This window comes from Lissotriton vulgaris, chromosome 6, assembly GCF_964263255.1.
Source record: "Lissotriton vulgaris chromosome 6, aLisVul1.2, whole genome shotgun sequence".
NCBI classification, from domain to species: Eukaryota; Metazoa; Chordata; class Amphibia; order Caudata; family Salamandridae; genus Lissotriton; species Lissotriton vulgaris.
Genome location: NC_141694.1, coordinates 1,490,129,646 through 1,490,155,451, shown reverse-complemented (window position 1 = coordinate 1,490,155,451; position 25,806 = coordinate 1,490,129,646). Strand labels below are relative to the sequence as shown.

Here is a 25,806-nt window from a genome sequence, read left to right as displayed (position 1 = left end):
GGTCGAGGAGGATCACTGCCACTGATCCTCCTGCGTCTATGATGGTTCTTGCCTCTTCGACCACGGCTAGAAGTGCGGTATCAGTGCCCTGTCCAGGTCTAAACCCTGTCTGAGATTCGCGCAGAAGATTGTTAGTCTCTAAAAAAAGGGAAAGTTGGGAGTTTACAATTAGTTCGGCGATTTTTCCGATGGCCGGGAGGAGAGAGATGGGTCTAAAGTTGGATAAGTCCATTGGATCCAGGTGAGGTTTTTTAAGAAGTGCCCTGACTGTAGCTTTTTTCCAATTGTCTGGAACAGTGCCTAATGTCAGAGAGGCGTTGATCAGTTGGGTGATGGCGGGGCGATGATGTCGGCGACCAGTTTTAGTTTGCTCATAGGAGCTGGATCTGATGGAGCCCCGCTTTTCACGGATTGTAAGGTAGTCAGAAAAAGTTCAGTAGTGACCAGGAAGAATGCTTGGAAGCAGGGAGCCTCTGCACACGGAGAAGAGGTGACGGGGAGTTGGGCGGGGATGAGAGGTGGGAGGGATTTCAGGATATTGCTAATTTTTGTGGCGAAGAATTCAGCTAGTTGATTGCATCTAGTACCAGACTGATCTGGTACGGGCACCGGGTCTGGGGTTTTTGTGAGGAGGCGCACGATGCGATAAGTTTCTTTGGAGGAGTTTGAGGCTGTCTGTATTTTTTTCTCGAAGAAGGTTGCCTGGGCGTTTTTTATACAGGATTTATAATGTTTTATGGCGGATCTGTATTCGTTTTTGCTTTCAGTTGCGCAGTCCTTTCTCCAAAGGCGCTCAAGTTTTTTGCACTGTTTCCTGAGCAGGTGTAGTTCTTGGGTGAACCATGGAGATTTAAGTCTTCTCCTCTTACTGGGGAGGGGTTTGACTGGAAGGATAGTATCCAGGGATTGATCTATCCAATCACGTAGTTGACCGTCTGCTCTGGATGGATCAGGTCCAGCGCTGGCAAAATAGAGGCAAGTGTTTGGGCCCATGCAGCTGTGTTCAGTTTCTGCCAGGGGCGGGATGGTGCTTGCACCGGGGGACTCTCAGGTACTTCTACCGATAGCTTGAGATTAAAGGGAATTAGGAAATGGTCTGACCAAGGGACAGGGATAGGGGTATTCACCGCTAGCCTCGGGAGGTTTGTGAATATAGGATCTAACATATGGCCCATGGCGTGGGTTGAATGGCTACTTTTTAAATGAAGATTGAGGGAAGCTAGGTCGTTCTTGAGATCGGCGGCTATTTTGTTGCTTAGATCGTCGAAGTGGAGATTTAGGTCTCCTAGGACCGTAAAGTTGGGGGTTAGGCAGGCCAGTGAAGTGATGGTTTCCACAAGGGAGTCGCTAAAGAGTCGTTGGTGTCCTGGGGGGCGGTAGACTAATATCCCCGAGAGGGTTGTTTCTGGTGGTAAGTGGATCGAGAAGTGAACGTTTTCACAGTCCTGGATTGGGCTGTCCTTAAGAATGCAGGACAGGCGATCACGATAGATGATTGCTATCCCTCCTCCAATCCCAGAGGGTTTATCCTGGTGTTTAATGAGATAGCCTGGGGGGAGTGCTTGGATGAGGTCTGGATCAGAGCTGGCGTTAAGCCACGTCTCGGTGAGAAAAAGAATCTCGATCTCTGAGGACTGTAAAAGCATGTTAATTTCTACTTGGTGTTTCGGAAGGGATCTGCAGTTGAGTAGAGCCATACTAAGCCTACGTGGTTTCAGGGAGAGACGTGGGGAGAGCTTATATGGACAGTGTGCACAGCAGGACTGTCCTCCCTTTAATGAAAGAGTAATTGCAACAGGGGGCGGTTGTGCCTCTTAGGTTAAGGAGAATTTCCCGGGTGTACCTCCAAGGGGATGCTACAAATGCAGGGGTCACGGGCTCTAGGCTCGGTCTGGCGCGGAAGGGCGCAGACGGGCTTGCCTTAGGCGCGCCTCAGGCGCGCAAATGGCGCTCATGCTGCACTCGTCCGCTGCGCTTCCGGTAGATGCACATGTTTTATGCCGGAAGGAGGGGAATGGGTGGGCGTGGCCTAAAAAGGGGCGTGGCCTCTGTCGTGGCCGGTAATGGCGTCATGGGGAGTGTTGTAGGAGGCTGCGCGGCAGCGCTAAGATCCGCTGTGCGTGCCAGTCCAAGTCGAGCAAGTGCTCTGAAATGGTCTCACGAACTGGTGAGTTTAAAAATACAAGTTATTTGTGACAATCAAGTTTTTTTAAAATAAAGTAAGTGCGCGAGTGGTGCTCCCGGCTTCCGCCTCAGGAGATAGGTCGATCTGGTGAGTCGCTTGTAATCAGCGTTTTTATACCTGACAACGGTGGGCGTGGCCTAAAAAGGAGCGTGGCCTCTGTCGTGGCCGGTAATGGCGTCAGGGGGAGTGTTGTAGGAGGCTGCGCGGGGTGGGGTGAATGTTGGACATTGTTCGATATTCTGCCCATCAATTGTTCTTTTTGAGAGAAATAAATGAATATATCTGGTGTGGCGATCTTGAAACAATGGCAAAAAAATAAATACAAGCCCCAGTAGACACACCAGTGTGTCTTATCGAATATTTATGTGCAGATTGGTGGTAATGTGGGGGGGGAGTGTGGAGGGGGGGGGGTGAAGTTTTGATTTTCAACATAATGTATTGGTGTAATAATTAGGCTTGTATGTGAACAGACATTAAAAAAAGAATAAAGGAAACTAACAAAATCATGTGTAAATGTTCTGATGGATGCATCTGCCAGTGGATTCCTCACCTTGTGAATATCCCCTGCGCAGCAGCCAATCGGAAACTTTTGTAGCTCTCCACGGCGGCGAGGTCATGGACGACGTCACAGAGGGTACGACTCCGCTCGCGACCCTGCTAACGTCACTGGATCCATAATAGGGCCTCGTCGGCGTGATGACGTCAGTTCCCTTTTTTCCGCGCCGTCTACGCCAACGGTTTCTTTGGGACTCTCCATAGTAACTTTGTATTTCTTGCTGTTTTCTTCTGTTTCTCTTGTTTCTCTCGACAATGTCTGCGAGGAAGTCTGGTTTTAAGCCATGCAGGGAGTGCGGTAAGCAGATGTCCATCACTGACCCGCACGAGGATTGTGTGTGGTGCTTGTCTTCCGATCATGACGTCGATGGATGTCCATGCTGCAGGAAGATGAACCCGAAGGCATTGAAAGAGAGGGAGGCAAAGTTATTTATGGCCAAGATGAGAAAGGACAAGCAGGTAGGAGAAGATCGAGGTCCCGTTCCGAATCCAGGTCGGGATCGAAGTCGACGTCGGGACACTTGAAGCCGAGGAAGCGTAAGAAAAAGAAGCATTCCTCAAGGCATCGATCTGAAAAAGAAGCGGTGCCGAAATCGACCTCACCTCGGCGTCACAGAAGGGATCATGTCGCTCCTTCTTTGTCGAATCCAGCCTCTCCAGAGAAGTAAGCTTCACCCGAAGTCTCTCCGCGTCGATCACCGACGCCGGCTCCATCTCCGGTTTCAGTCCATTCTCTGGATCCGAATGAAGATCATCCTGTGCCGGAAGAACAGGGGCAACCAGAAGATGTTCCGATGTCGGCGCCGGCTGGCCCGAATCCAGGAACACCTGCTTCAGAGACAGTACCAGGAGCTTACCCTCCATTCCCAGCTCCAGGACAAGACCCATCGCATTACCTTAATGCCATGTATGGTGTCTTCACAAGAGCAATGTTCCCCTCAGGTGCGCCTGCGGGTCCCATGGGTCCATTAGCCTTTAATTTGGGGTTCCTCAGGCCCCCTTCATGCCGTTCCTCCGTCTTGGAGTCTCCAGGCGCCAAGGGCTCCGACGCCGTTAGCATCTTCACCGGCGCCGTCTGTTCGGCCTCGTTCGGTGCAAGCGGCACCGTTGGATCCATGCACGACGCCGACCCCGAATCCGACTGAGTCGGTTATGGATCCTTCTACGTCTGTTAAAAGGATTCGCTCCAGGAGAGAGGCCCAGAGGGTTTTAGAAGAGGAGCCCTATCGTGAGGAAGTTGAAGAAGGTGAGCTGCTTGATTCAGAAGACTATTTTGCTGAATTGAGGGAGGCCAGTGGCCTGGACATTTCACCTGAAGGGGAGTTTTCACCTGATTCCGAAGCACCATCAAAAGATGTAGCCCCATATCATGTGGTTGTAAGAAAAGCGGCTGAATTGTTAGACATTCAACTCCCTACCACTGAGTTCAAGTCAAATTTGTTAACGGAGGTTCTCCATTCGCCTTCTTCAGTTGTTGAGCCTCTCTTGCCTTTCAATGAGACAATTCTTGAACCTATTTTAGAGGTCTGGCGAAAACCTAATTCTGCGCCTGCAGTTTCAAGGTCTGTTGCACAAAGATATAGAGTGGCTCCTAGCGATCTGGAGTTTTTATCTTCTTATCCATCACCTGAGAGCCTAGTGGTTCAGGCTGCATGCTCAAAGAGATCTTCGGGGGCTTTCCCTCAAGTTCCAGCTGACAGGGAATCTAGAAGAATTGACCAGTCTGCCAAGAAAGTATTTTCCTCGGCAAGCATGGCGTTGAAATCTACGAATGCTACCTGTTTGGTGGGAAGGTACACCCATGCTTTGATGGATTCATCTAAACAGTTGCTGCCTAAACTGAATGAGGAAGATAGGAAAAACTTTCAGGAAGTTTTGAACAATACCCAGTATGCTTCCCATCAAGTCATTCAAAGTGGCTTGGACACGGCTGACTCTGTGGCAAGGATTATGGGTTCTGCAGTGGCTACTAGAAGGGGTGCGTGGTTGAAGTCAATGGACTTTTCAACAGATGTGCAGGCTACTCTGATGGATTTACCATTTGATGATTCAGGACTCTTTGGTAAAAAGGCTGACGCTGCCCTCGAGAGGTTTGAAGAAAGCAAGGCCACAGCTAAATCACTTGGCTTGCAAGCGCAATCTAGAGGCTCCTTTCGTAGATGCAGAAGATTTGGGAAGTCATCCTTTCGTTCCTTTGGCCAGCCTCGTCATCAGCAACAAAAACAACAGAACTCTCTATACAAGTCATATAGAGGAAAGAGTAGGGTCGTCCCCGAGGCCGCCAGCCCTCCTCCTCCTCTTCTTCCTCTACCTCCCCTATCACCGCAGCAAAGCAGCCCTAGATTCGCCATTCCGGATCATGTGGGTCCTGTGGGGGGGTCGGCTTACTCCTTATCTGCAAGATTGGGAATCGGTTACTACAGACCTATGGGTTCTCAATCTTGTAGAAAATGGGTATGCTCTTCCCTTTTGGGAATTCCCTCCAAATTACCCTCCTGGTCAAGGGGCTTGCTTGGAAAAACTGTCACGATTGGCTCCTCCTCGGGATCGGGGTGATGCTGAAAGGGGTCCACCTCCTGATTTCCCCACACTCTGACTATAACATCAACACAGAGCGTAGAGGTAATCAAGCGAGGGATAAGTCAGGGAAGGGTAAGGGAAGGAACAGCAACGGATGGGATAGCTGAAACGACAAAATAAAGGCAAGAATTAAAACATCAAGTCTGACTACTCTCATTCAATTCTCGCTAATGAACCTATACATACCCCAATAATCAGGAGGTGACCTCTGCCTCTCTATCTCATAGATAAATCTCTATACATTTAGCTTCCTGTAAGAAAACCAGAGGTTAATGTTTGTTCACTCAATACTCTAGATGAAATTCAAGGACATGTATATGAACACACGTACCCTTATCTCACTTCCCCTAAATTATAATCACTCTCTCCAGTAACCCAGCGCTGGGAATCTTCATCCAATTTTATAATCAATCCCTGGCAGAAGGTTATATGGATTTGGAGTAGACAAACAATGAAACGATATTGGTTCCTCCAAAGTTGGAACAAAAAGAATCCAATAGTATTCCAGGCTGGGCCCAACTAAAAGGAACACATAAAAAACGTGCAAAAATAATCCAACCTCCTTCGAAGCTTACCAGTTCGAATCAAACTCTCTCCGTGTATAACTTCAGAGCACAAAACCCTTCCACGCGGCAGCCGCACGCGAGAAGGGCAAAGGAATGAATTTCGGGACGGGCTTCCTCTATTTACAGTTCCAAACAAACGTTTCTCCTCTCCGTGTAGACTCCGCCGCACAGAACCCTTCCTCGCGGCAGCCACACGCGAGAAGGGCAAAGGAATTAGTTTCGGGTCGGGCTTCCTCTATTCACAGTTCCAAACCAACGTGTCTCATCTTCTTGTAGACACCGCCGCACAGAACCCTTCCTCGCGGCAGCCACACGCGAGAAGGGCAAAGGAATTAGTTTTGGGACGGGCTTCCTCTATTTACAGTTCCAAACCAACGTGTCTCATCTCCTTGTAGACACCGCAGCACAGAACCCTTCCTCGCGGCAGCCGCACGCGAGAAGGGCAGAAAGGAAGGCAAGCTCGTATCCTGCGTCTCCTCCCAGAGGTAATCTGCTACAGGGACAACTTCCTCGATTCAAAGTTCTTTTTTCCCTACAATCTGAACAACAGTCCCACAACACGGAACTCTCAACCACTCAGACAAAGTTCAGACGTGTAATCTCTTACAACGCGCCCCGGAGGACGCTGGGAATATAAAGGTTAACTCCACCTTAATTTTTGCATTCTGGGAATCGTAGTTCCGTAGGCGCAATCAGGCCATTCTTGACAATATGTCCTCCCTCCTAGCGCCTCCTAGCACCAGGCTTCCCCAGATTCCGGGCATGAAACAGTCTTATCGCACGAGGAGCATGCACTCCATTACTCGGCTCCCAGGAATCATCCTCCGATGTGTACCCTTTCCCCGATATAATGTACCACAACTGCCCTCTCCGGAACTTTGAATCCAAAACACTCCGCACCTCATACTCCAGCTGACCATTTCTCATCACAGGAGGAACTTCTTTGCGACGACCGGCCCCTGCCGGTTTCAACAAGCTACAATGGAAGACCGGATGTATTCTTAAGGAGGCAGGTAGTTTCAGCTTGTACGCCACTGGATTCACAATCCTGAGAATCTCATACGGCCCGATGAAACGAGGGTGAAAGATACTGCGGTAACGGAAACTGATGTTTTTTGTCGAAAGCCACACTTAGTTACCCACATGATATACCGGGCCTTCCTGACGGTGCCTATCTTCCCACTTCTTGTAAGAGGTTTTCGCACTTTCCAAGTGCACCTGCACTCGACGATGGATTTTCAACAAGGCCTTCATCTGAGCCGCTACTGTGGGGTGATTTTGCACATCACTAGGAACGGTGACTGGTAATGTATCCGCATGATATCCTGTGTTGGCTCTAAACGGGGACTCTCCGGTAGAACAATGCCAAGTATTGTTGTACGATAGTTCAGCCAACCACAACAATGACACCCATGATACTCCTGCCTCTTCAGCATAGCATCGCAGATACTTTTTGAGGGTCTGGTTCAGTCTCTCCGTTTGGCCATCGGATTGAGGATGAAAACTAGTCGACAGCGCATCCTTCATGTGTAACGCCTTGCACCACATATGCCAGAACCTGGCAACAAATTGCGGGCCTCGATCAGAAATGATGACTTTAGGTATTCCATGTAACCGCACCACCTGTGTTAACAACAACTGCGCAGTTGGTGCAGCCGTAGGAAGATTCCGGCATGGAATAAAATGTCCCATTTTAGTCATACTGTCCACCACTACCAGGATGGCGTCACATCCTTTATCCAAGGGCAATCCTAGTACAAAATCCATGCTTATCACCTGCCAAGGTCTTGAGGGGGTAGGAAGCGCATTAGTAATCCCTTGCTCCTTGTTTGTTCATTTTTTGCTCTAGCACAAATCTCACACTTGTCTATCCAGACCTTCACATCCTTAGACAGTCCTTCCCACCAGAATTGTCTTTTCAGAGCATGGATGGTCTTCTGATGGCCCGGATGACCAGCAACCATGGCATTATGACACCAATTAAACGCCATCAATCGCAGTTCATGCGTGGGAAGAAACCGTGTGTTGTTGCGCATGGGCAAGCCATGTTTCAATGTACGTTGTTTTTCCTTTCCAGCCCACTTCTGCCATTGCATTAATGAGCGTAGATTCTGTACCACCTCAAGGAAGTGCTCGATGGTTGTGGAGCATAACACCATCTCCGGCGATAGAATTGACAAAGGCTCTCCCTTTGCCGATGCTTCAGAATCCATTTGGCGTGATAGTGAATCAGCTTTTTTGTTTTCCGTACCTGGACGAAAGGTGATTGTGAATTCTTACTCAGCGAAAAACAACATCCAGCTCATTTGCCTCTGTGAGAGGTGCCTGGCCGTCTTCATATATTGAAGGTTTCGATGGTCCGAATATACTGTGACAGGGTGCTGACCCCCCCACAGATATGGCCTCCACTCTTGAAACGCCTTCGTACCTGCCAGTAGCTCCTTCTCCGCCACTGTATAGTTCACTTCTGCTGGATTCAACTTTTTTGACAGAAAGGCAATAGGGTGCAGTTGACCTGTGTGTTTGTCTCTTTGCGACAGTACCGCCCCAATGGCCACATCCGAAGCATCAGCTTCCACCACGAACGGTACATCGGCTTGTGGATGTCTCAGTATGGGTGCAGTACAAAAGGCCTTTTTCATCTGGTCAAATGCTTCCCCTGCTTCAGGGGTCCAACAAAAGATAATGCCCTTCCTCAACAACCGGGTTACTGGAGAGGCTAGCTGCGAAAAATGAGTAATGAATATCCGATAATAATTGGAGAAACCTAGGAAGCATTGCACATCTTTCACACTTCTAGGAGTCGGCCACTCCTGAACAGCTTTCACCTTTCTGTCAGCCATCCCGAAACCCCGAGGACTCAACACCACATCCAAAAACTCCACTTCCGTAACCCCAAACTTGCACTTACTGAGTTTGCAAAAAAGACTATGTTCCTGCAACCTTTGAAGGATTAAATAAACCTGACTAACATGTTGAGCTGGAGTGTCTGAATAGATCAATATATCATCGATGTAGATGACAACAAAATGATCGATGTATTCTTTCATAATATCGTTGAGAAAGTATTGGAATGCCGCAGGGGTATTACAAAGCCCGAACGGCATCACCAAATACTCAAACAAACCAAAACGGGTTTTAAACGCCGTCTTCCACTCATCTCCAGCCCGAATACGCACCAAATGATATGCCCCACGCAAGTCTAACCGGGTGTGTATGTTGGCCTCCTTTACCTGATCTAACAGGACAGGAATGAGTGGAAGAGGGTAGCAATTTTTAATGGTGACTTTATTCAACTGTCTGAAGTCGATGCAAGCACGCAACTCACCATTGGCCTTAGAAATGAAGAAAAGAGGCGAGGCTGCTGGAGAGCGAGATGGACGAATGAAACCCAACGAACAAAGATGTTCCAGGTACTGTTTCAAATGTTTCGTTTCAGAATCAGACAACGCATACACACAACATGTGGGAATCGTTGCAACCTCCACTAAATCAATACGACAATCATAGTCGCGATGAGGTGGGAGCCTCTCAGCTTCCACTTCACTGAACACTGCCTTATACCGTTGGTATTCGGAAGGCAATACCACCTCTTTCTCTTCTGCAGTGGCCACTTGAAACACCTGCGCTAAGGATAGAGCGTGCGCTACATTGTCTCTTTTTAAACACTGGGACACACAGAACTCTGATTGGAACTGGATGGTTTTCAACTTCCAATCCATAGTGGGATTGTGTTGCCACAACCAAGGCATTCCTAAAATGATCTACTATTGCGGTGCCTCTATCATATTCAAGACAATGGTTTCCACATGATCCCAAGGCTGTCCACAAAGAGACAGTTCTAACAATTCTGTATGTTCCACAATGGGAACAGATTTCAATGGGGTTCCATCCACTGCCAGTACTATCGGTTTATGAGTGGGCACTTTATTAAGACCAACCTCTCCACCAACCTATAATCAATGAAATTCCCGGTAGCACCAGAATCTGCCATTGTGCTTACCGGATGCTGTTGTTGACCGTTACCCAGGAACATAGACAATACAACATGGGACTCTGCATCCGCGCTCCCAGCCACCCCTAAAGAAGGAATTCTCCATTCTGTAGCAGGTATTTGCACACTCTCTGAGCTCCCCCTCACTTCCTGTCTCTCGACTTCACTTTCTGCTACCACAGCGGCCACCTTTTTGGCGGAAAAATAGGGACGACTCTTCTGCGGTTTCATCGTGCAGTCCCGTACATAGTGTCCTTATCTACCGCAGTACATGCATAAGCCTTGGGCCCGTCTGCTTTCTCTTTCTGCTTTAGTCAATGGAGGACGGACAGCCCCGACTTCCATTGGTTCTGGTCCGGAGTCTTTCTTACTGGGGGGGCTAGCCACTTCATAACCACCCCTGTTCTGTCACCCCTCCTACGCTCGCCTCCCCTTTCAGAAAGGCGATGATCCAACCTCAAGGTAAGATTAATCAAACCTATACAACTAGTGGGCTGGGGGTCAATTTGCGCTAACACATCTTTCATTTTTTCGTTCAACCCCTGATAATATAGCGCCATTCTCTTCTCCTCCGGCCAACCAGTTTCCCCTAGTAGTCTATTGAAGGTGGTCATATAAGACACCAGATCTTTTCTCCCTTTACGTAAACCCAACAAATCACGATCGGCACTGAGTGTAGTCGCTCTTCTATCAAACACCCTTTCGAATTCCCTTCGGAAGGCCACCCAATCTGTTAACAAGGGATCATCTTTGCGTACCAAAGGGACCGCCCAATTAGCTGCGTCACCCGTTAAATAAGAGATAGCAAAAGCCACTCTAGAGTGGTTAGTGGGAAAGGATGCCGGCCTACATGAGAAATGCAAGGTTATCTGGGTTAAAAACATTTGTATCTTGAGAGGGTCCCCCGCATATCGTTCTGGGCTAGCCAACGGTATGGGGGGAGGTATGGTAACCTGTATCTGTGGAGCTCCCACTGAAGCATCGAAAGGGTTTCGGGTTTGTCTATCCAACCCTTCCTTAAGGGCCGCTGTTTCGGCACGAGAATTATCTAACTCCTGCTGCAAAACCAACAATGTCTGCATCACATCTTCTAAAGTGGTCATCTTTCAGCACCCTCTGACCGGTAGGGGTATTTTTTCTTGGGTAAGAGATTCTGTCACGATTGGCTCCTCCTCGGGATCATGGTGATGCTGAAAGGGGTCCACCTCCTGATTTCCCCACACACTGACTATAACATCAACACAGAGCGTAGAGGTAATCAAGCGAGGGATAAGTCAGGGAAGGGTAAGGGAAGGAACAGCAACGGATGGGATAGCTGAAACGACAAAATAAAGGCAAGAATTAAAACATCAAGTCTGACTACTCTCATTCAATTCTCGCTAATGAACCTATACATACCCTAATAATCAGGAGGTGACCACTGCCTCTCTATCTCATAGATAAATCTCTATACATTTAGCTTCCTGTAAGAAAACCAGAGGTTAAAGTTTGTTCACTCAATACTCTAGATGAAATTCAAGGATATGTATATGAACACACCTACCCTTATCTCACTTCCCCTAAATTATAATCACTCTCTCCAGTAACCCAACGCTGGGAATCTTCATCCAATTTTATAATCAATCCCTGGCAGAAGGTTATATGGATTTGGAGTAGACAAACAATGAAACGATATCAGTTCCTCCAAAGTTGGAACAAAAAGAATCCAATAGTATTCCTAGCTGGGCCCAACTAAAAGGAACACATAAAAAACGTGCAAAAATAATCCAACCTCCTTCGAGGCTTACCAGTTCGAATCAAACTCTCTCCGTGTATAACTTCAGAGCACAAAACCCTTCCTCGCGGCAGCCGCACGCGAGAAGGGCAAAGGAATGAATTTCGGGACGGGCTTCCTCTATTTACAGTTCCAAACAAACGTTTCTCCTCTCCGTGTAGACTCCGCCGCACAGAACCCTTCCTCGCAGCAGCCGCACGCGAGAAGGGCAAAGGAATTAGTTTCGAGACGGGCTTCCTCTATTTACAGTTCCAAACCAACGTGTCTCATCTCCTTGTAGACACCGCCGCACAGAACCCTTCCTCGCGGCAGCTGCACGCGAGAAGGGCAAAGGAATTAGTTTCGGGACGGACTTCCTCTATTTACAGTTCCAAACCAACGTGTCTCATCTCCTTGTAGACACCGCAGCACAGAACCCTTCCTCGCGGCAGCCGCACGCGAGAAGGGCAGAAAGGAAGGCAAGCTTGTATCCCGCGTCTCTTCCCCGAGGTAATCTGCTACAGGGACGCCTTCCTCGATTCAAAGTTCTTTTTTCCCTACAATCTGAACAACAGTCTCACAACACGGAACTCTCAACCACTCAGACAAAGTTCAGACGTGTAATCTCTTACAACGCGCCCCGGAGGACGCTGGGAATATAAAGGTTTAACTCCACCTTAATTTTGGCATTCTGGGATTCGTAGTTCTGTAGGCGCAATCAGGCCATTCATGACAAAAACATCTCCATCTCCTACGGGAGGAAGTTCTGACCTTGCCAAAGAAAGGTGCGATAGAGGTGGTTCCAGAGCAGGAAAGGGGTCAGGGATGCTACTCCCGGTATTTCCTGATTCCCAAGAAGGATAGCAGGTTACGTCCAATCCTGGATATCAGGATCTTGAATCTTAATCTGAAACAAGAGAAGTTCAAGATGCTTACCCTTGCGCAGGTTCTTCAGGCGCTGCTGGAATAAGACAGGATGGTGTCGATCGACTTGAAGGATGCGTATTTTCACATACCCATCCTGGAGTCCCACAGGGAGTATCTCCGTTTCTCGGTGGGATCACAACATTATCAGTTTGCGGTTCTCCCGTTTGGACTTACTACTGCACCTCGAGTCTTCACCAAGGTGATGGCAGTGGTAGCAGCCCATCTCAGAAGATCGGGGATTCCAGTTTTCCCCTATCTGGACGACTGGCTGATCAAGGTGCCTCATTTTTTGCAGGTGACAACCCAGCTGTTGTACAAATTGGGGTTTTCGATAAATGTACCCAAATCTCACCTGGTGCCCTCACAGCGCAACCTGTTCATAGGGGCGGTACTGGACACTTCTGTCTGTCGAGCATTCCCTCCACCTCAAAGGATTCCCGACCTTCAGGAAATGATTCCCTTGTTTTACAATGGAGCAGTCATTCCAATCCTGAAGGTCCTTCGCCTGCTCGGTCTGTTTGCTTCCTGCATTCTGTTGGACAACCATGCACGCTGGCACATGAGGGCCCTCCAGTGGTGCCTCTGCAGGCAGTGGTATCAACACAACTGAGATCTCGGGGAGTCAGTCAAGATCTACAGAAAACTGCAGCGGATCTGTCTTGGTGGAGCGTGGAGGGCAATCTGTCTCAAGGAAAGCCCTTCCATCTGCCTACATCGGTTGCCACAGTGATAACGGATGCCTCCTCCCTAGGGTGGGGTGCTCATCTAGGGGATCTGGAGGTCAAGGGTCTTTGGTCTCCAGAGGAAAGGTTGCTTCACATCAACCTTCTAGAGTTACGGGCGATACGTTTGGCGCTCAAGGCCTTCCTTCCTTCCCTTCGCGGTCGGTCGGTTCAAGTCCTAACGGACAACACGACTGCGATGTGGTATGTCAACAAACAGGGGGGAGTGGGGTCGCAGTGTCTCTGCAGAGAGGCTCTGCGTCTCAGGTCCTGGGTTCAGGACCACTAGATTTGTTGATGGCAAATCATCTGGCCGGATTTCTGAACGTGCGTGCAGACAGTCTGTCGGCAGTTCTCGGCCGACCACGAGTGGAGGCTTCTGGACGTGGGGAACTCCTCGGGTGGACCTGTTTACTACTCGCGAGAATGCTCACTGCCCGTCATTGTGCAGTCTCCAGTATCCGGTGCAGGGAGCTTTGGGGGATGCGTTTCAGTTGAGTTGGGGCTCACAACTCCTTTTCGCGTTTCCTCCCATACCCTTGATTCCTTGTGTTCTGAGGAAGATTCGCCAAGATCGGGCCGAAGTTATATTGATCGCTCGGATTGGCTAAGAAGGGTGTGGTACACAGATCTTCTCCACCTCTCCTCGTGCCCGCCGCTCGTCTCCCTCTCAGCGCATACCTCCTCTCTCAGATGGAGGCGCAGGTTCTACACCCCCACCTCCAGATCTTACACCTTCATGCCTGGAGATTGAACGGGCAACCTGAATTCTTTTTCTCTCCGGCCTGATGTGGTGGATGTTATTCTTTCAGCCAGGCGTCTTTCCACCAAGTCAATCTATTCTTATAGATGGTCTAAATTTGTTTCGTGGTGTGGAGAGAAATCTTTTGACCCCTTAAGGGCTCGTTTGTCCAACATACTTCAGTTTGCTCTTTCGTTGGCCCAGCAGGGTTTTGCTATTACGACTGTAAAAGTTTATTTATCGGCCTTCCTTTGTTTGCCGGACCAATCGTCTTTGTTTAAGTCACCTATTGTGTTACGTTTCATAAAAGGTCTTACCAACAAATTCCCTCCTACTCCATTTATTGTGCCTCAATGGAACTTGAATCTTGTTTTAACCTATTTGATGGGTACACCTTTTGAACCTTTATACAAGTGTCCCATGAGACTTCTGTTTTTTTTTTTTTTTTTTTTTTTGAAAACCTTTATTGAGTCTTCACAGATTAGTACACAGCACGTCGCCTACAACCCAACCGGGCCGGCCGCTAACCTAGCGTATAAGCAATAAATATGCAGTAACACAGTACATGCTGTCGTGAGGACTTGAGGATAAAGCACCAAAAGGAAATTGTGAAGAAGGAGTTGCGAATGGTCCTTGCCAAATTATGAGGTTTTCGTTTTTTGTTTAATACCTAAAAAAGGAAAACATTCAAACTTCGGGAAATCACGTTGCCATCGACACAGGAAACTGAATGCCATTCAGGTGGAAATGTGCCTCTGAGTCCATTCAAATTGCGCTTTTCACATTTTGGTAAATACCGTAGCAATTGCCCCATTCCGTTATATCGCCCCCATCCAGTGCAGCCCCTCCTCCCACCATCATGCCCTCCCCTCTCATTCACTCGTCCTCATCCGACTCCAGTGTGTCCCCTTCAGGGAGTGGCTCACAAATCTCACCCCGGTAAACATTCCATGGGGACCAAACTTTGTTCCACTTGGCCGGGCACCCCCTGGATAAATACACCGCCCGCTCCGTGACCATGGTCCTATCCATATTCACACACCATTGGGAGGCCTTCGGCAGATCTGCCACCCCCCAACGCTGTGCGATGTCCCTCTTCGCCATCATCATACCAATCGTTACCCAGAGGCGACCATGTCGGGACAGGTCAGTTGGTTCCCACACATTAAGAAGACAGCGACGTGGTTCTGGAAGCACGGAGACCTCTAGGACTTGTGAGACGGTGCGCAGGACCTGACACCAATATGTTTGTATAAGGGAGCAGTCCCAGAATGTATGGAGTAGTGTGCCCTCCTCCCCGCAGCCGCGCAAGCAGAAGGGGTCAGGGGCTCGCTGTATGTGGTGAAGCAATGTCCTGGTGTAGTATGTCCTGTGCAGAACCTTGAGTTGGATGAGTCTCATTCTAGAGGATATGCCCGCCTCTTTAGGGGATGCCAGTGCCTCGTTCCATTCGTGTTCATCCATCTCCCCCACGTCCTGCTCCCATTTTCCCTTAAGAGGCACTAGCGGGTCTGGGGAATTATTCAGGAGTTTCCGGTAGGTAAGGGAGGTGGCCTTCTCCACCATATAGTCAGTTAGGAGGCGATCCTCTAGCGGGGACGACTCTGGGAGAGTTGACCCCACCGGAATAACCGCCAGCAGAGCATGACGCACTTGAACATACCGATAGGTTTCATGTGGTCCCATTTCGTAGAGTTCCTTCAGGCGGTCGAACGTGATGACAGCCCCATGGTCCCACATGTCTCCCACTGTTGAGATGCCTATGTCATCCCAGCGGGAGAACCCCTTGCTGGTCCGAAGGTTGCCCAGAGCACGTGAATCCCAAAGCGGGGTGAGCTTAGTGATAGTATCTTTCCAGCCTAGCGCAGCGGTGGCTGCGTGCCAGACGGAAACTGTGATCTTAGTGGGCCCCCTCAACAACCTGAGTTTACGCTTGTCATAGAGCGGGGCCAGCAGGGTACCCGCCCCTAGCTGGGCCCGATCCGCCTGGAATGCAGGGTCCGACTGTGATGCATGCAGCCATTGATTAATCGGTCTAAGCTGAGCCGCCCAATAATAAAGTTGAAGGTTAGGGAGTGCGATGCCACCCTCGTACCAACCTTTACAGAGCTTGGCGTGAGCTATCCGTGCCGGGCGATTGTGCCATAGTAGACTAGTGACCACTGCCGCCACCCTTTTGAAGTACCTGGGGGGCACCGCAAAGGGGGTGTTGTCCAGAATATACAGAAAGCGGGGCAGGGATTTCATCTTAAAGAGGGCTGCTTTACCCAGCATCGTTAGCGGTAATCCTGCCCAGAAGCTCGCATCTCGCCTGAGGCGGTCCAGCGGCGGCTCCAAGTTCAACTTTTCAAATTCCGCCGGGTCACTCGTAACATGAACACCAAGATATCTAAAGGACGTGCCGGCCAACCGCAGGGGGCAGTCAGAGCCAACCGCGGGTGGGCCGCCCGCCAGGGTGTATAGTTCAGATTTAGTCCAATTAATTGTGTAGCCCGACACCTCCCCGTGGGCATTGCAGATACTTAAAAGAGCCGGGATGCCATGGTCAGGGTCCGTCAGGTATACAAGCATATCATCCGCGTAGAGCGAAATGCGGTCCTCCCAGCCCCCCCTCCATTGAATCCCCTTGAGCAAGGGGGTGGTCCTAATGCGGATTGCCAAGGGCTCTAGCGACAGTGCAAATAGTAGGGGGGAAAGAGGGCAGCCCTGCCGAGTGCCGCGTTTGAGCGGAAAGGAGCGCGAAATGTGGCCATTCGCCACCACATGCGCTACCGGCATAGTGTACAGCAGTTTAATCCAGGATATGAAAACAGGGCCGAAACCCATGTACTGGAGAACCTCGAAGAGATACGCCCATTCAACCATGTCAAAGGCCATCTTGGCATCTAGGGCCAAGATGGCCGCTGGTTCGTCGAGTTCATCCGTTTTGGCCAACACCCCATGCACCCGCCGTAGATTGAGTGAGGTGTTCCTGTGGGGCATAAACCCGGACTGGTCTGGGTGAATTAGATCAGAGAGGTGGGGCAGGAGACGATTTGCCAGCAGTTTCGCCAGGATTTTACTTTCTGCGTTGAGTAAGGATATAGGGCGGTATGAGGAGCAGTCCTCCGGAGGTTTGCCAGGCTTAGGGATAGCCACTATCGTGGCCGTCCGTTGGTCTAACGGGAGTACCCCCGCAGTACGGCACTCCTCATACATTCGAAGCAGGTATGGGCTAATAACAGCAGTGCGGTCCTGGAACCATTCAATTGGAATGCCGTTTGGTCCGAGCGCCTTGCCCGTACGCAGGGCCCCAATGGCGATCCGCAGTTCGTCAGCAGTGAAAGGCGTCTCAAGCTCAGCCGCCGCCTCGGGCAACAGCGCCGGGATGGGCAGATCATACAGTGCGCTTTGGGCCGCAATGGCCGTGACGTCCCGCTCCGGGGTGTAGACTTTCTCGAAGTGGGCAGCCAGCTCCTCTACTATCCGAGCTGGGTCCGTGTGAATGTTCCCCAGGACATCCCTGACCTGTTGGATCCCCTTGGCACTCCCGCCTCTTTTGTCTAGCCAGGCCAGCATTTTCCCTGCTTTGTCCCCCAAATCATACACTCGGTTCTGTGTGTCAGTGATGTGACCTTGGGCAATGTGTCGAGCATGGTCTGTATAGAGACGTTGGGCCAGCGTGAGCGCATGCAGTGTGTCGTCAGTGGGGTCCGTTTCATGGGCCGTGGTTGCGTCACGCAGTCGTATCTCGAGCGCCGAGTGGTCCGCTGCCTGTTCTCGCCTATACGAGGTTATGGAGCTAATGGCTTGCCCCCTCAGGACAGTCTTATAGGCCTCCCATAGCACCTCAGCCGAGGCTGCGGTAGGCTCGTTCTCCATAAAGTAATGTGTTGTGGCGGTCTGCAGTGCTTTCCGGACCTTCGGCACCTTAAGATATGAGGCATGCATCGGGAAGACGCGGTGGCGTGAGCGTGTTTGTGAAGTAATGGTGAGAGTCAGTGGGGAGTGATCCGAAATGCCCCTTGGGTGAATGAGCACCTCTTCTACGCGCTGCAAACCATCCCCAAGCGCCAGAAAGTGGTCAATGCGGGACAGGCTATTGTGGACGGTGGAATGGAAGGTGTACTGTCGTAATGTAGGGTGGACGTGCCGCCATATGTCTACCAGCCCCAACGCTTCAAGGAACCTTTGGAATCTGGAGGGACCCCCGGGGAGAGCGGGTGCGGGGAACCTGTCGAGTAGTGGGTCGGCAGGGGAATTAAAGTCCCCGCCCAACAAGGTGTCACCCTCGGGGAGGGACAGTAGGAAATCGCCCAGGGCAGGCAGCATCACAGAGTGTAAGGACGGCGGGATGTACACTGATACTATTGTCAGGGGGCGCCCCTCCCATTGACCACTCACTGCCGCAAAACAACCCTGTGAGTCGGTTTTTGTGCAAATGGTGATAAAAGTTGAGGATTTTCTAAGCAGGATACCCGTGCCCCGGGACCCAGTGGAGAATTCGGAGTGGGCCAACATTGAGTACCCCCGCCTGTCCAGGGCCTTGGTGGCAGTACCCATTAGATGGGTCTCTTGAAGGAGTATGAGGTCAGGTTTATGTCGCTTGACCTCGGACAGAACAAGGCCTCGCTTCACTTTATCACCCAATCCACGCACGTTCCATGCCAGAAGCTTGAGGGAAGAGCCGCCCAATCGCGTCTCACCCGCCTGCATCACGTTATGCCGCTCACCCACCACCATCGAAACTCAGGGGCCTGAACCCGCAGCACATGGCCCACCCTCCCAACATCGTTCCAGTAAACAGCACAGTACATTCTACATTGTTCAGACGATAGCATGAATTTCCCGTAAAACCAAACAAGTCCCCCCCCCAACACCCCCCACCCTGCCTCCCTGCCAAACGGACTCAAAACTGCCCGCCACCCCAACTTAGCAGAGCGCTTAACCCATAGCTGAAACAGAGTACTTGCACGTCGGGGGAGAGTGTCCCCCAAAGCAGGCGGTCCCTTTGCAGCCCTCGGGCGTCCGGGCCAGTGTCCATTAACGGCTCAGTAGCGAATCAGTGGGAGTAGAGTTCAGGAGTAACTCGATAGTCCCTTGTGGTATCTTCATTTGCCGCCAGCCGCTCCCAATTGGTCCTGTGGTGGTGATCCATTCTCGCTGGTCCTGGATGGGGAGCGGGAGCCCCGCCGGCTCGTCCCCCCCGATCTGTTGCGTCGACGGTTAGAGGTGCGGTCCACTGTGCGCCAGCCATCCAGCCATTCCCTGGCATTCTCTGCTGAATCGAAAAACCAGACCTTCTTATCCGCTACCACTCGTAGCCGGGCCGGAAACAGCATGGAGTACGGTAGTTCTTGGTCGCGAAGCGACTTTTTAACTTCGAGGAAAGTCCTCCTCTTGCGGGTGACCTCCGCCGTGTAGTCGGGGAAAAATGAAATCCTTGAATTCTGGATTTGGATGGGCGGTGCCACCCTAGCGGCCTGGAGGACTGCATCGCGGTCTCGAAAGTTGAAGAGTCTCGCCAGGATGGGGCGCGGAGCTGCACCCGGGGTGGGCGTCCCGCCCGGGACCCGATGGGCCCGTTCTACTGTGAAGAAGTTTGATAGTCCCTTCGGGGCCAGTTTGGTCTTTATAAGGTCTTCAACATATAGGTCCATGGCCCCCTTTGTTTCAGACTCCGGGACCCCCAAAATACGGACGTTGTTGCGTCTGGAACGCCCCTCCTGGTCGTCCAGCTTACTTTTCAAAAGTTTATTGTCCGCCTGCAGCCTCTCCATTGCCACCTGCAGGTCCAAAACGTCTTCTATCAAAGATTTGGTCACTACCTCCACCTGCTTCACCCTTTCGCTCATTTTCTGGAGGTCGGCTCTGATCAGGGTAACCTCCGCCGCGGTCGAACCCACCGTGGCCTGCACCTGCTCTAGTGTCCGTAGCACGTCGTCCAGCGTGGCCTTTTTTGCGCCGTCATTGTCAGAACCCTTCCCCAATGATTTGCGCTGCTCAGAGTGTGTGGCCGACTGGCCCTCATAGGCATATTTCCCGAGCTTCGCTTGAGCAGCGTTCTGCCGCTGTCCCTTCCCCGCCATTGCTGTCCAGTGAGACAAAGTCCAAGCTGGAACGGGCCGGAGGTCCGTCGCTGTCCACGGGGGGGAAGAAGGGAATGCAGGGGGGGGTTCAGTACTGGTGGGATGCCAACGTCCGCTGGTACTATGCAAGTGTCGCCGGCCGCCGCGGAGCTTTGGCGGCCTCGGCCAGTTCAGCAAAATGGCGTCTGGTGCCGTGCAGGACCTCCGGTCCGCGTCGAGCGCAGCCAAGGGGCACAGATGCCCAGCGTCACCGTGTATTCCACGGGAGGGGTAGAGCAGCCGGCGGGGAAGGATCGCCAGCCAAAGGTGTCGGGCGATGGCGTCGTCGGCTACTTCCGGATGGTTGCGCCGGGGAGGATGAACTTCCGCCCGGCCTCAGGATTCACTTGACACCGATGCTCGCCTCGTGTCACCAGGCCCGACTCGCCCAAGGGACGGAGATGAGGTTTCGCCCCGAATTCGGGGTCCAGGCACTCCCAAATTTTCTGCGCCGGTGCCGCTCGGTCACCGCACCCAGTACACCCTCTTCGGACTGAGTAGTGCGCGGATTGGCATGCGGATTGTTGCGGGAAGCCGCCTTGCTACGGGAGCCTCTCTAGGTTGCTGCCGCCATCATCGGCTGCTAGCCACGCCCCCGACTTCTGTCTTTTAAGACTGTTTTTCTTGTAGCAATTACCTCGACAAGGAGGGTAAGTGAGCTTCAAGCTCTTAGTTCAAAGCCCCCATTCTTGACCATTCATGCTGAAAGAATCGTTCTCAGGACCAGGGCTGCTTTTCTGCCTAAGGTGGTAACTCATTTTCATCTGGGGCAGTCTATTATCCTTCCTACCTTCCATCCTCCCCCTCACCCTTCCAAGGAGGAGGAGCGGCTTCATCGTTTGGACCCTAAGAGGGCGGCAAGCATTTATCTCGATAGGACTAAAGACTATCGTGTGGATGACCAGCTCTTTGTTGGATTTGCTGGCTGCAAGAAAGGAAGAGCGGTGCACAAGCACACGCTATCAAGATGGATTATCCTGTGTATTAAGATCTGCTACACCCTGGCTGGTAAGGACCCTCCAGAGGGTGTAAGAGCTCACTCTACTAGAGCAAACTCTTCTACATCTGCTTTGTCTAGGGGTGTTCTTGTAGAGGACATTTGGAGAGCGGCAACTTGGGCCTCCCTCCACACTTTCGCGAAGCATTACTGCTTAGATTCCGAAGTGAGGAGGGACGGCCATTTTGCTCGTTCTGTTCTTCAGGATTTTCTGGTATAGAAGAGTGGACACCCTCCTCCGGGAGTGGGGACTGCTGTGGGATTCTATTCACAAGGTGAGGAATCCACTGGCAGATGTATCCATCAGAAGAACAAGTTACTTACCTTCGATAGCACTTTTTCTGGTGGATACAGTATCTGCCTGTGGATTCCTCACTGACCCACCCGCCTCCCTGTTGTCCACTCTTCTATACCTGATAAGTGTTTATTTGTAATTTTCAATGGAAGTGTTTAATTGTTCTTGCTTATTGCATTGATTTCATACTATATGTGTTGGTTTGAATACGTGTACTATGTATACTGTGCCTATTTATGTCGGTCCGTCCGTGTGCCTCGGGGGCACGGAAAAAAGGGCGCAACTGACGTCATCAGGCCGACGAGGCCCTATTATGGATCCAGTGACGTCAGCAGGTTTGCGAGCGGAGTCATACCTTCTGTGACGTCGTCCATGACCTCGCCGACGTAGAGCGCTACAAAAGTTTCCGATTGGTGCTGCGCAGGGGATATTCACAAGGTGAGGAATCCACAGGCAGATACTGTATCCACCAGAAAAAGCGTTACCAAAGGTAAGTAACTTGTTCTTCATTACCAGATGCTCTTTTTTTATTATATTGATTGATGTCCTTAGGACCTGTGAGAAAAACAGGATACATCCCAGCCCAAAACTTGAGTAATTGCCTTTTATTTATATATATATATATATATATAACTTTTAAAATCTTTCGATTTCAGGTTGCCCTCGGCAAAGTTTTTAACTATGCTATTTCCAACATATTTGAAACTAGAGTTTCTGGAAAAATGGCTGCAGACATGTGCCGTGCCACAGTAAAGGTGAGACACTCAGATTTGTTTCAGTTTGTAATAAAATGAACTCATTATTCATAGTTTAGAAAAAAAATATTTTGTCTTTATTTTAAATAGACGAGTGGTATGAAACATTATTTCCTGTTGTATTTGCTGTCCTTCTTTACTTAGCAGTGCGTCCCTTGAGCCAGAGACAAGAGAATTATGTGTCTGAACCCAGTGACATCCACAGAGTTTGACACTTCTGTACCAGATAATGAAGTCTCTCCCCTCGACTTGTGGACCTGACATTAATACTGGATGTTTGCTATGTGTAGGAGGCGGGCTTAGGATGTAGTGCACACGTATTCAAGTGTAGCACCCTGCACTAATCCATACAACCCTTATGGAGATTTTAGTGGTCTTAGGCAATCTTAGAAAGCTTTCTGAGTGGTAGCTGTTGAAAGCAGCCTTCAGGCTTAATCCAGAAGTAGTGTAAAGCAGCTTGTTTTACCAGTACTTAATCTTATGGTATAGGTTACGTGAAAAAGAACCAAACCGTGTAGTTATAAAAAATATGTATTTATTATTAACACTCACCATACAATTATTATCTCCTGCCCAGAGATATAAACACAATACACACAATACTTTGTCAATAGACTACGTAAATAGCACAGAATACATAGTTGACTCCGAGAGAGGCCAAACCATATACTAAAATAGTGGATGCGAATGTTGACACAAGTTAAGAGCGGACCTAGATGATGTAGAAGAGTCAGGGACCCAAGGAACCAACCAAGGTGAGTATCTAGGAACCTCCGGAAGTCGTGTGCAATTCAAGTCACTGGGTAAGTCGTGGTTGCAATTTTAAAGAAGGACCCCTCCCAGAAGACCCTGAAGAAACCTCATGGAGGACGGAATGTTGGCAAGCCACCCCACCCGTGGATACCCCAGGAACCAGAAGACCTACACCAGGCAAGCCGGGTGCATAGGTACGAAGTGGCTTCGGAATCCACGGATTCGGAGGACGGCAGGAAGATGCCGCTGATGAAGAAGGTGAAAGTGTCGGGTGGAACCCAAAGGTAAATTCAAGAAGAGAGGTACCTGCAAGCAGAGGGAATAGAGTCTATGTCACTCAGGAGTGACCTGGAGGCACGGGAGACGAATGGCCACCGATGTCGAAGATGCAGGAGAGTTTGACGATGCCCTTGAAGTTGCAGCTATGCGAACCAGGCAGGGCTGTAGAAGACAGGAGTCGTTCACAAGCTGTCCCACGTTGGATGTCAAGAGTTAAAGGGTCAGTCTCCGGCAGGGGCACCAACAAGCCTTAGCAGCAGCAAACAACATAGTCGACAAAAAAGGTGCAGTGTCGGGACTAGCAAGGTCCAAGTGACTCACACAAGCAGGTAAGTCAGACCAGGCCCTGAGCAAGCAGGGAAGCCCACTGGAGCCATAGAAGACCCTCAAGATGACCCAAAGGCTGAAGGCACAGGAGTCGCAAGAGGACCTCGAGCAGCTCACCAAAGGATGAAGGCCCACAGTGCACAGGATGCAAAGCATGCGAAGATCTTGACTGAAGGAGATGCTTGGGGCTGGAGCTTCTTAAAGCCCAAACATCTCTGGAGTAGAGAGTCAACAAGCCTTTGCAACGGCAAGTCGACACAGTGCACAGGTGTTCTGTTCTAGCGGTTCTGACGAGGGATACTCACCTCAAACTTGGTAAAACAGTGCAGGCCTCGAGGGAGTTGCAGAACTACCAACCTGTGTTGCTGAGCTTTTAGGAGTCTGTGGGAGCCCGGGGAGCAGCAGACCAGTCAGCTTTGTTGCGGTGTAAGCAGATGCAAGGAAGTGACTCCTTCACTCCAAGGGAGATTCCTTCGGGTGTCTTGGATGTCCACAGACCTTGTGAAGAACCTGTATGGAGCACAGGGACAGACGTTGCAGCAGACTTGCAGGACTATGAGACCAGGAGCAGCAGGAGTGTTCCCAGTTGCAGTCTCGGTACCCAAGGGCGAGGTCCAGCAGTGTCCAGAGTGCCCAGACGGTCAACGTTTTTTTTTTTTTACATTTTAAAAAACCTTTATTGAACAGATTGCAAAGCAATGTTATAGAATTGCATCATATCCGAGCACCATGTACATGAATATAATTGAATTCAGAGATGTTAACCAAGATACTTATCACTTGAGAGCGAAACATATCAAATATAGTGTAAGAGCACCAGAACAGTTAGACGAGTCACAATTAGAGGCACTGTATACAAGAGAAAGGAACGGTACAAGCTGGGGGGGGGGGGGGGGAGGGGGGAGGGGGAGTATGGACAGGGGAAAAGCCACTCGCTGACCTACATCGGCGGCCGCTGCGGGCGGGGCGCGGGAGAGGTTGCTGCACTACGGGGACTACTACATAGGAGTTAAGACACAAGTGGACTCCATATGTAGAGAGAGCGGGATCTAGCTGGCATAAGGTCTCAGAATTCGGACAAGAGAGTCTGGCATCCTCAAGCCAAAGGGTGAACTTGGGCGCGGGCCTGGTACATGGATACCCTACGCAGCGCGAAGACCAGTAGCATGGCGATCAAGCGGTGGGAGGCATCTCGGCAAAATGTAACAAAGCCCAGACAGTCAAAGTTAAAGTGGTGTTGGATCTGAATCTTGTCCCACAACGAATCTAGGGACCCACCCACAGGTAAGACCTTAAATACCCTACGGAAAGGGTTGGAATGATTCAGGGGTCCCTCCCAGAGAAGGCTGGTCAGTGGGGAGGATACTCCCATGTCCTTTTCTCCAGTTTCGCGCCAGAGCAGGAGCCAACTGCTCCCTGAACTGGAATATGCAAGGAGGGCGCCAAATGTGCCCTTCAAGTAGTCTGAGTGGCACTGGCAATCGCCCCCACCCCGTCCCAATACACTAAGTCCTGTCTGGGAGGTGGTCACACCTCCCTGTGACAGGAAACCTATTGTCCTACCTTCCTCTGCTCGAGCTTGGCTCAGCAGCAGGAGGGCAGAATTGTGTCTCTGGTCAGCAGCAGCCATAGTTTGCTGTCTGTTTCTAGAAGACTGGTACCGGGAGAACTGAGGGCTTCCTGGAGGAGCTTCACAGTACATGGAATCATACCTCCCACACAGTTTACGGTGTACAAGGGACTTACATGGAGACACCAGTAGAAAATCTGGAGTGTACCCAAGTACTCACCATGTCCAATTTAGGGAAGAAGCAACGAGACTGGGGTCCTGATTAGCAGTATCCCAGTCAGACTAGTCAGAAAACATAATGATACCAGCATAAAGTTAGGGTGGCCATAAAGGCAGACCCTACTTTCCTACACCATGTCTTTCTGCCCGCCTTGACCTTTAGTTATAGTTGTGATGTCTGCTTCCCTGGAAGGCTGGAGAGCTCACAAAAGATCTCTTTTCCAGTATTGAATCTTTCATAGATTTACATGATTGAATAATTTCTCGTTGTCAAAGTGGGAGTCCCATGGTACCATAGAAAGCAGTATTCAATGATATACATAGCCCATAATGGCTAAAAACATTAACTTTAATAATTTATTCACATCATTTATTAAGAACCAAAGTTCAGCCAGTCTTGCCACAGCACCCGCAAGACCTTGCTCCACGTAGGCTTCACTCCCTCAGATGTTCCTCCGTATGTTGTTTGATGGGAGTCTA

At 50.3% G+C, this 25,806-nt stretch overlaps 1 protein-coding gene across 2 annotated transcripts in view; it reads left to right on the top strand.

Annotated features, from left to right (window-relative positions):
- The window catches only part of PSME4 (proteasome activator subunit 4), a 2,155,241-nt gene that overhangs the window by 487,930 nt on the left and 1,641,505 nt on the right, over positions 1–25,806 (top strand). For both annotated transcript variants that reach the window (XM_086927646.1, XM_086927645.1), the window contains one exon: positions 22,080–22,178. In XM_086927646.1, coding sequence (XP_086783772.1) covers positions 22,080–22,178 — 99 coding nt within the window. The remainder of the gene's footprint in view (positions 1–22,079; positions 22,179–25,806) is intronic.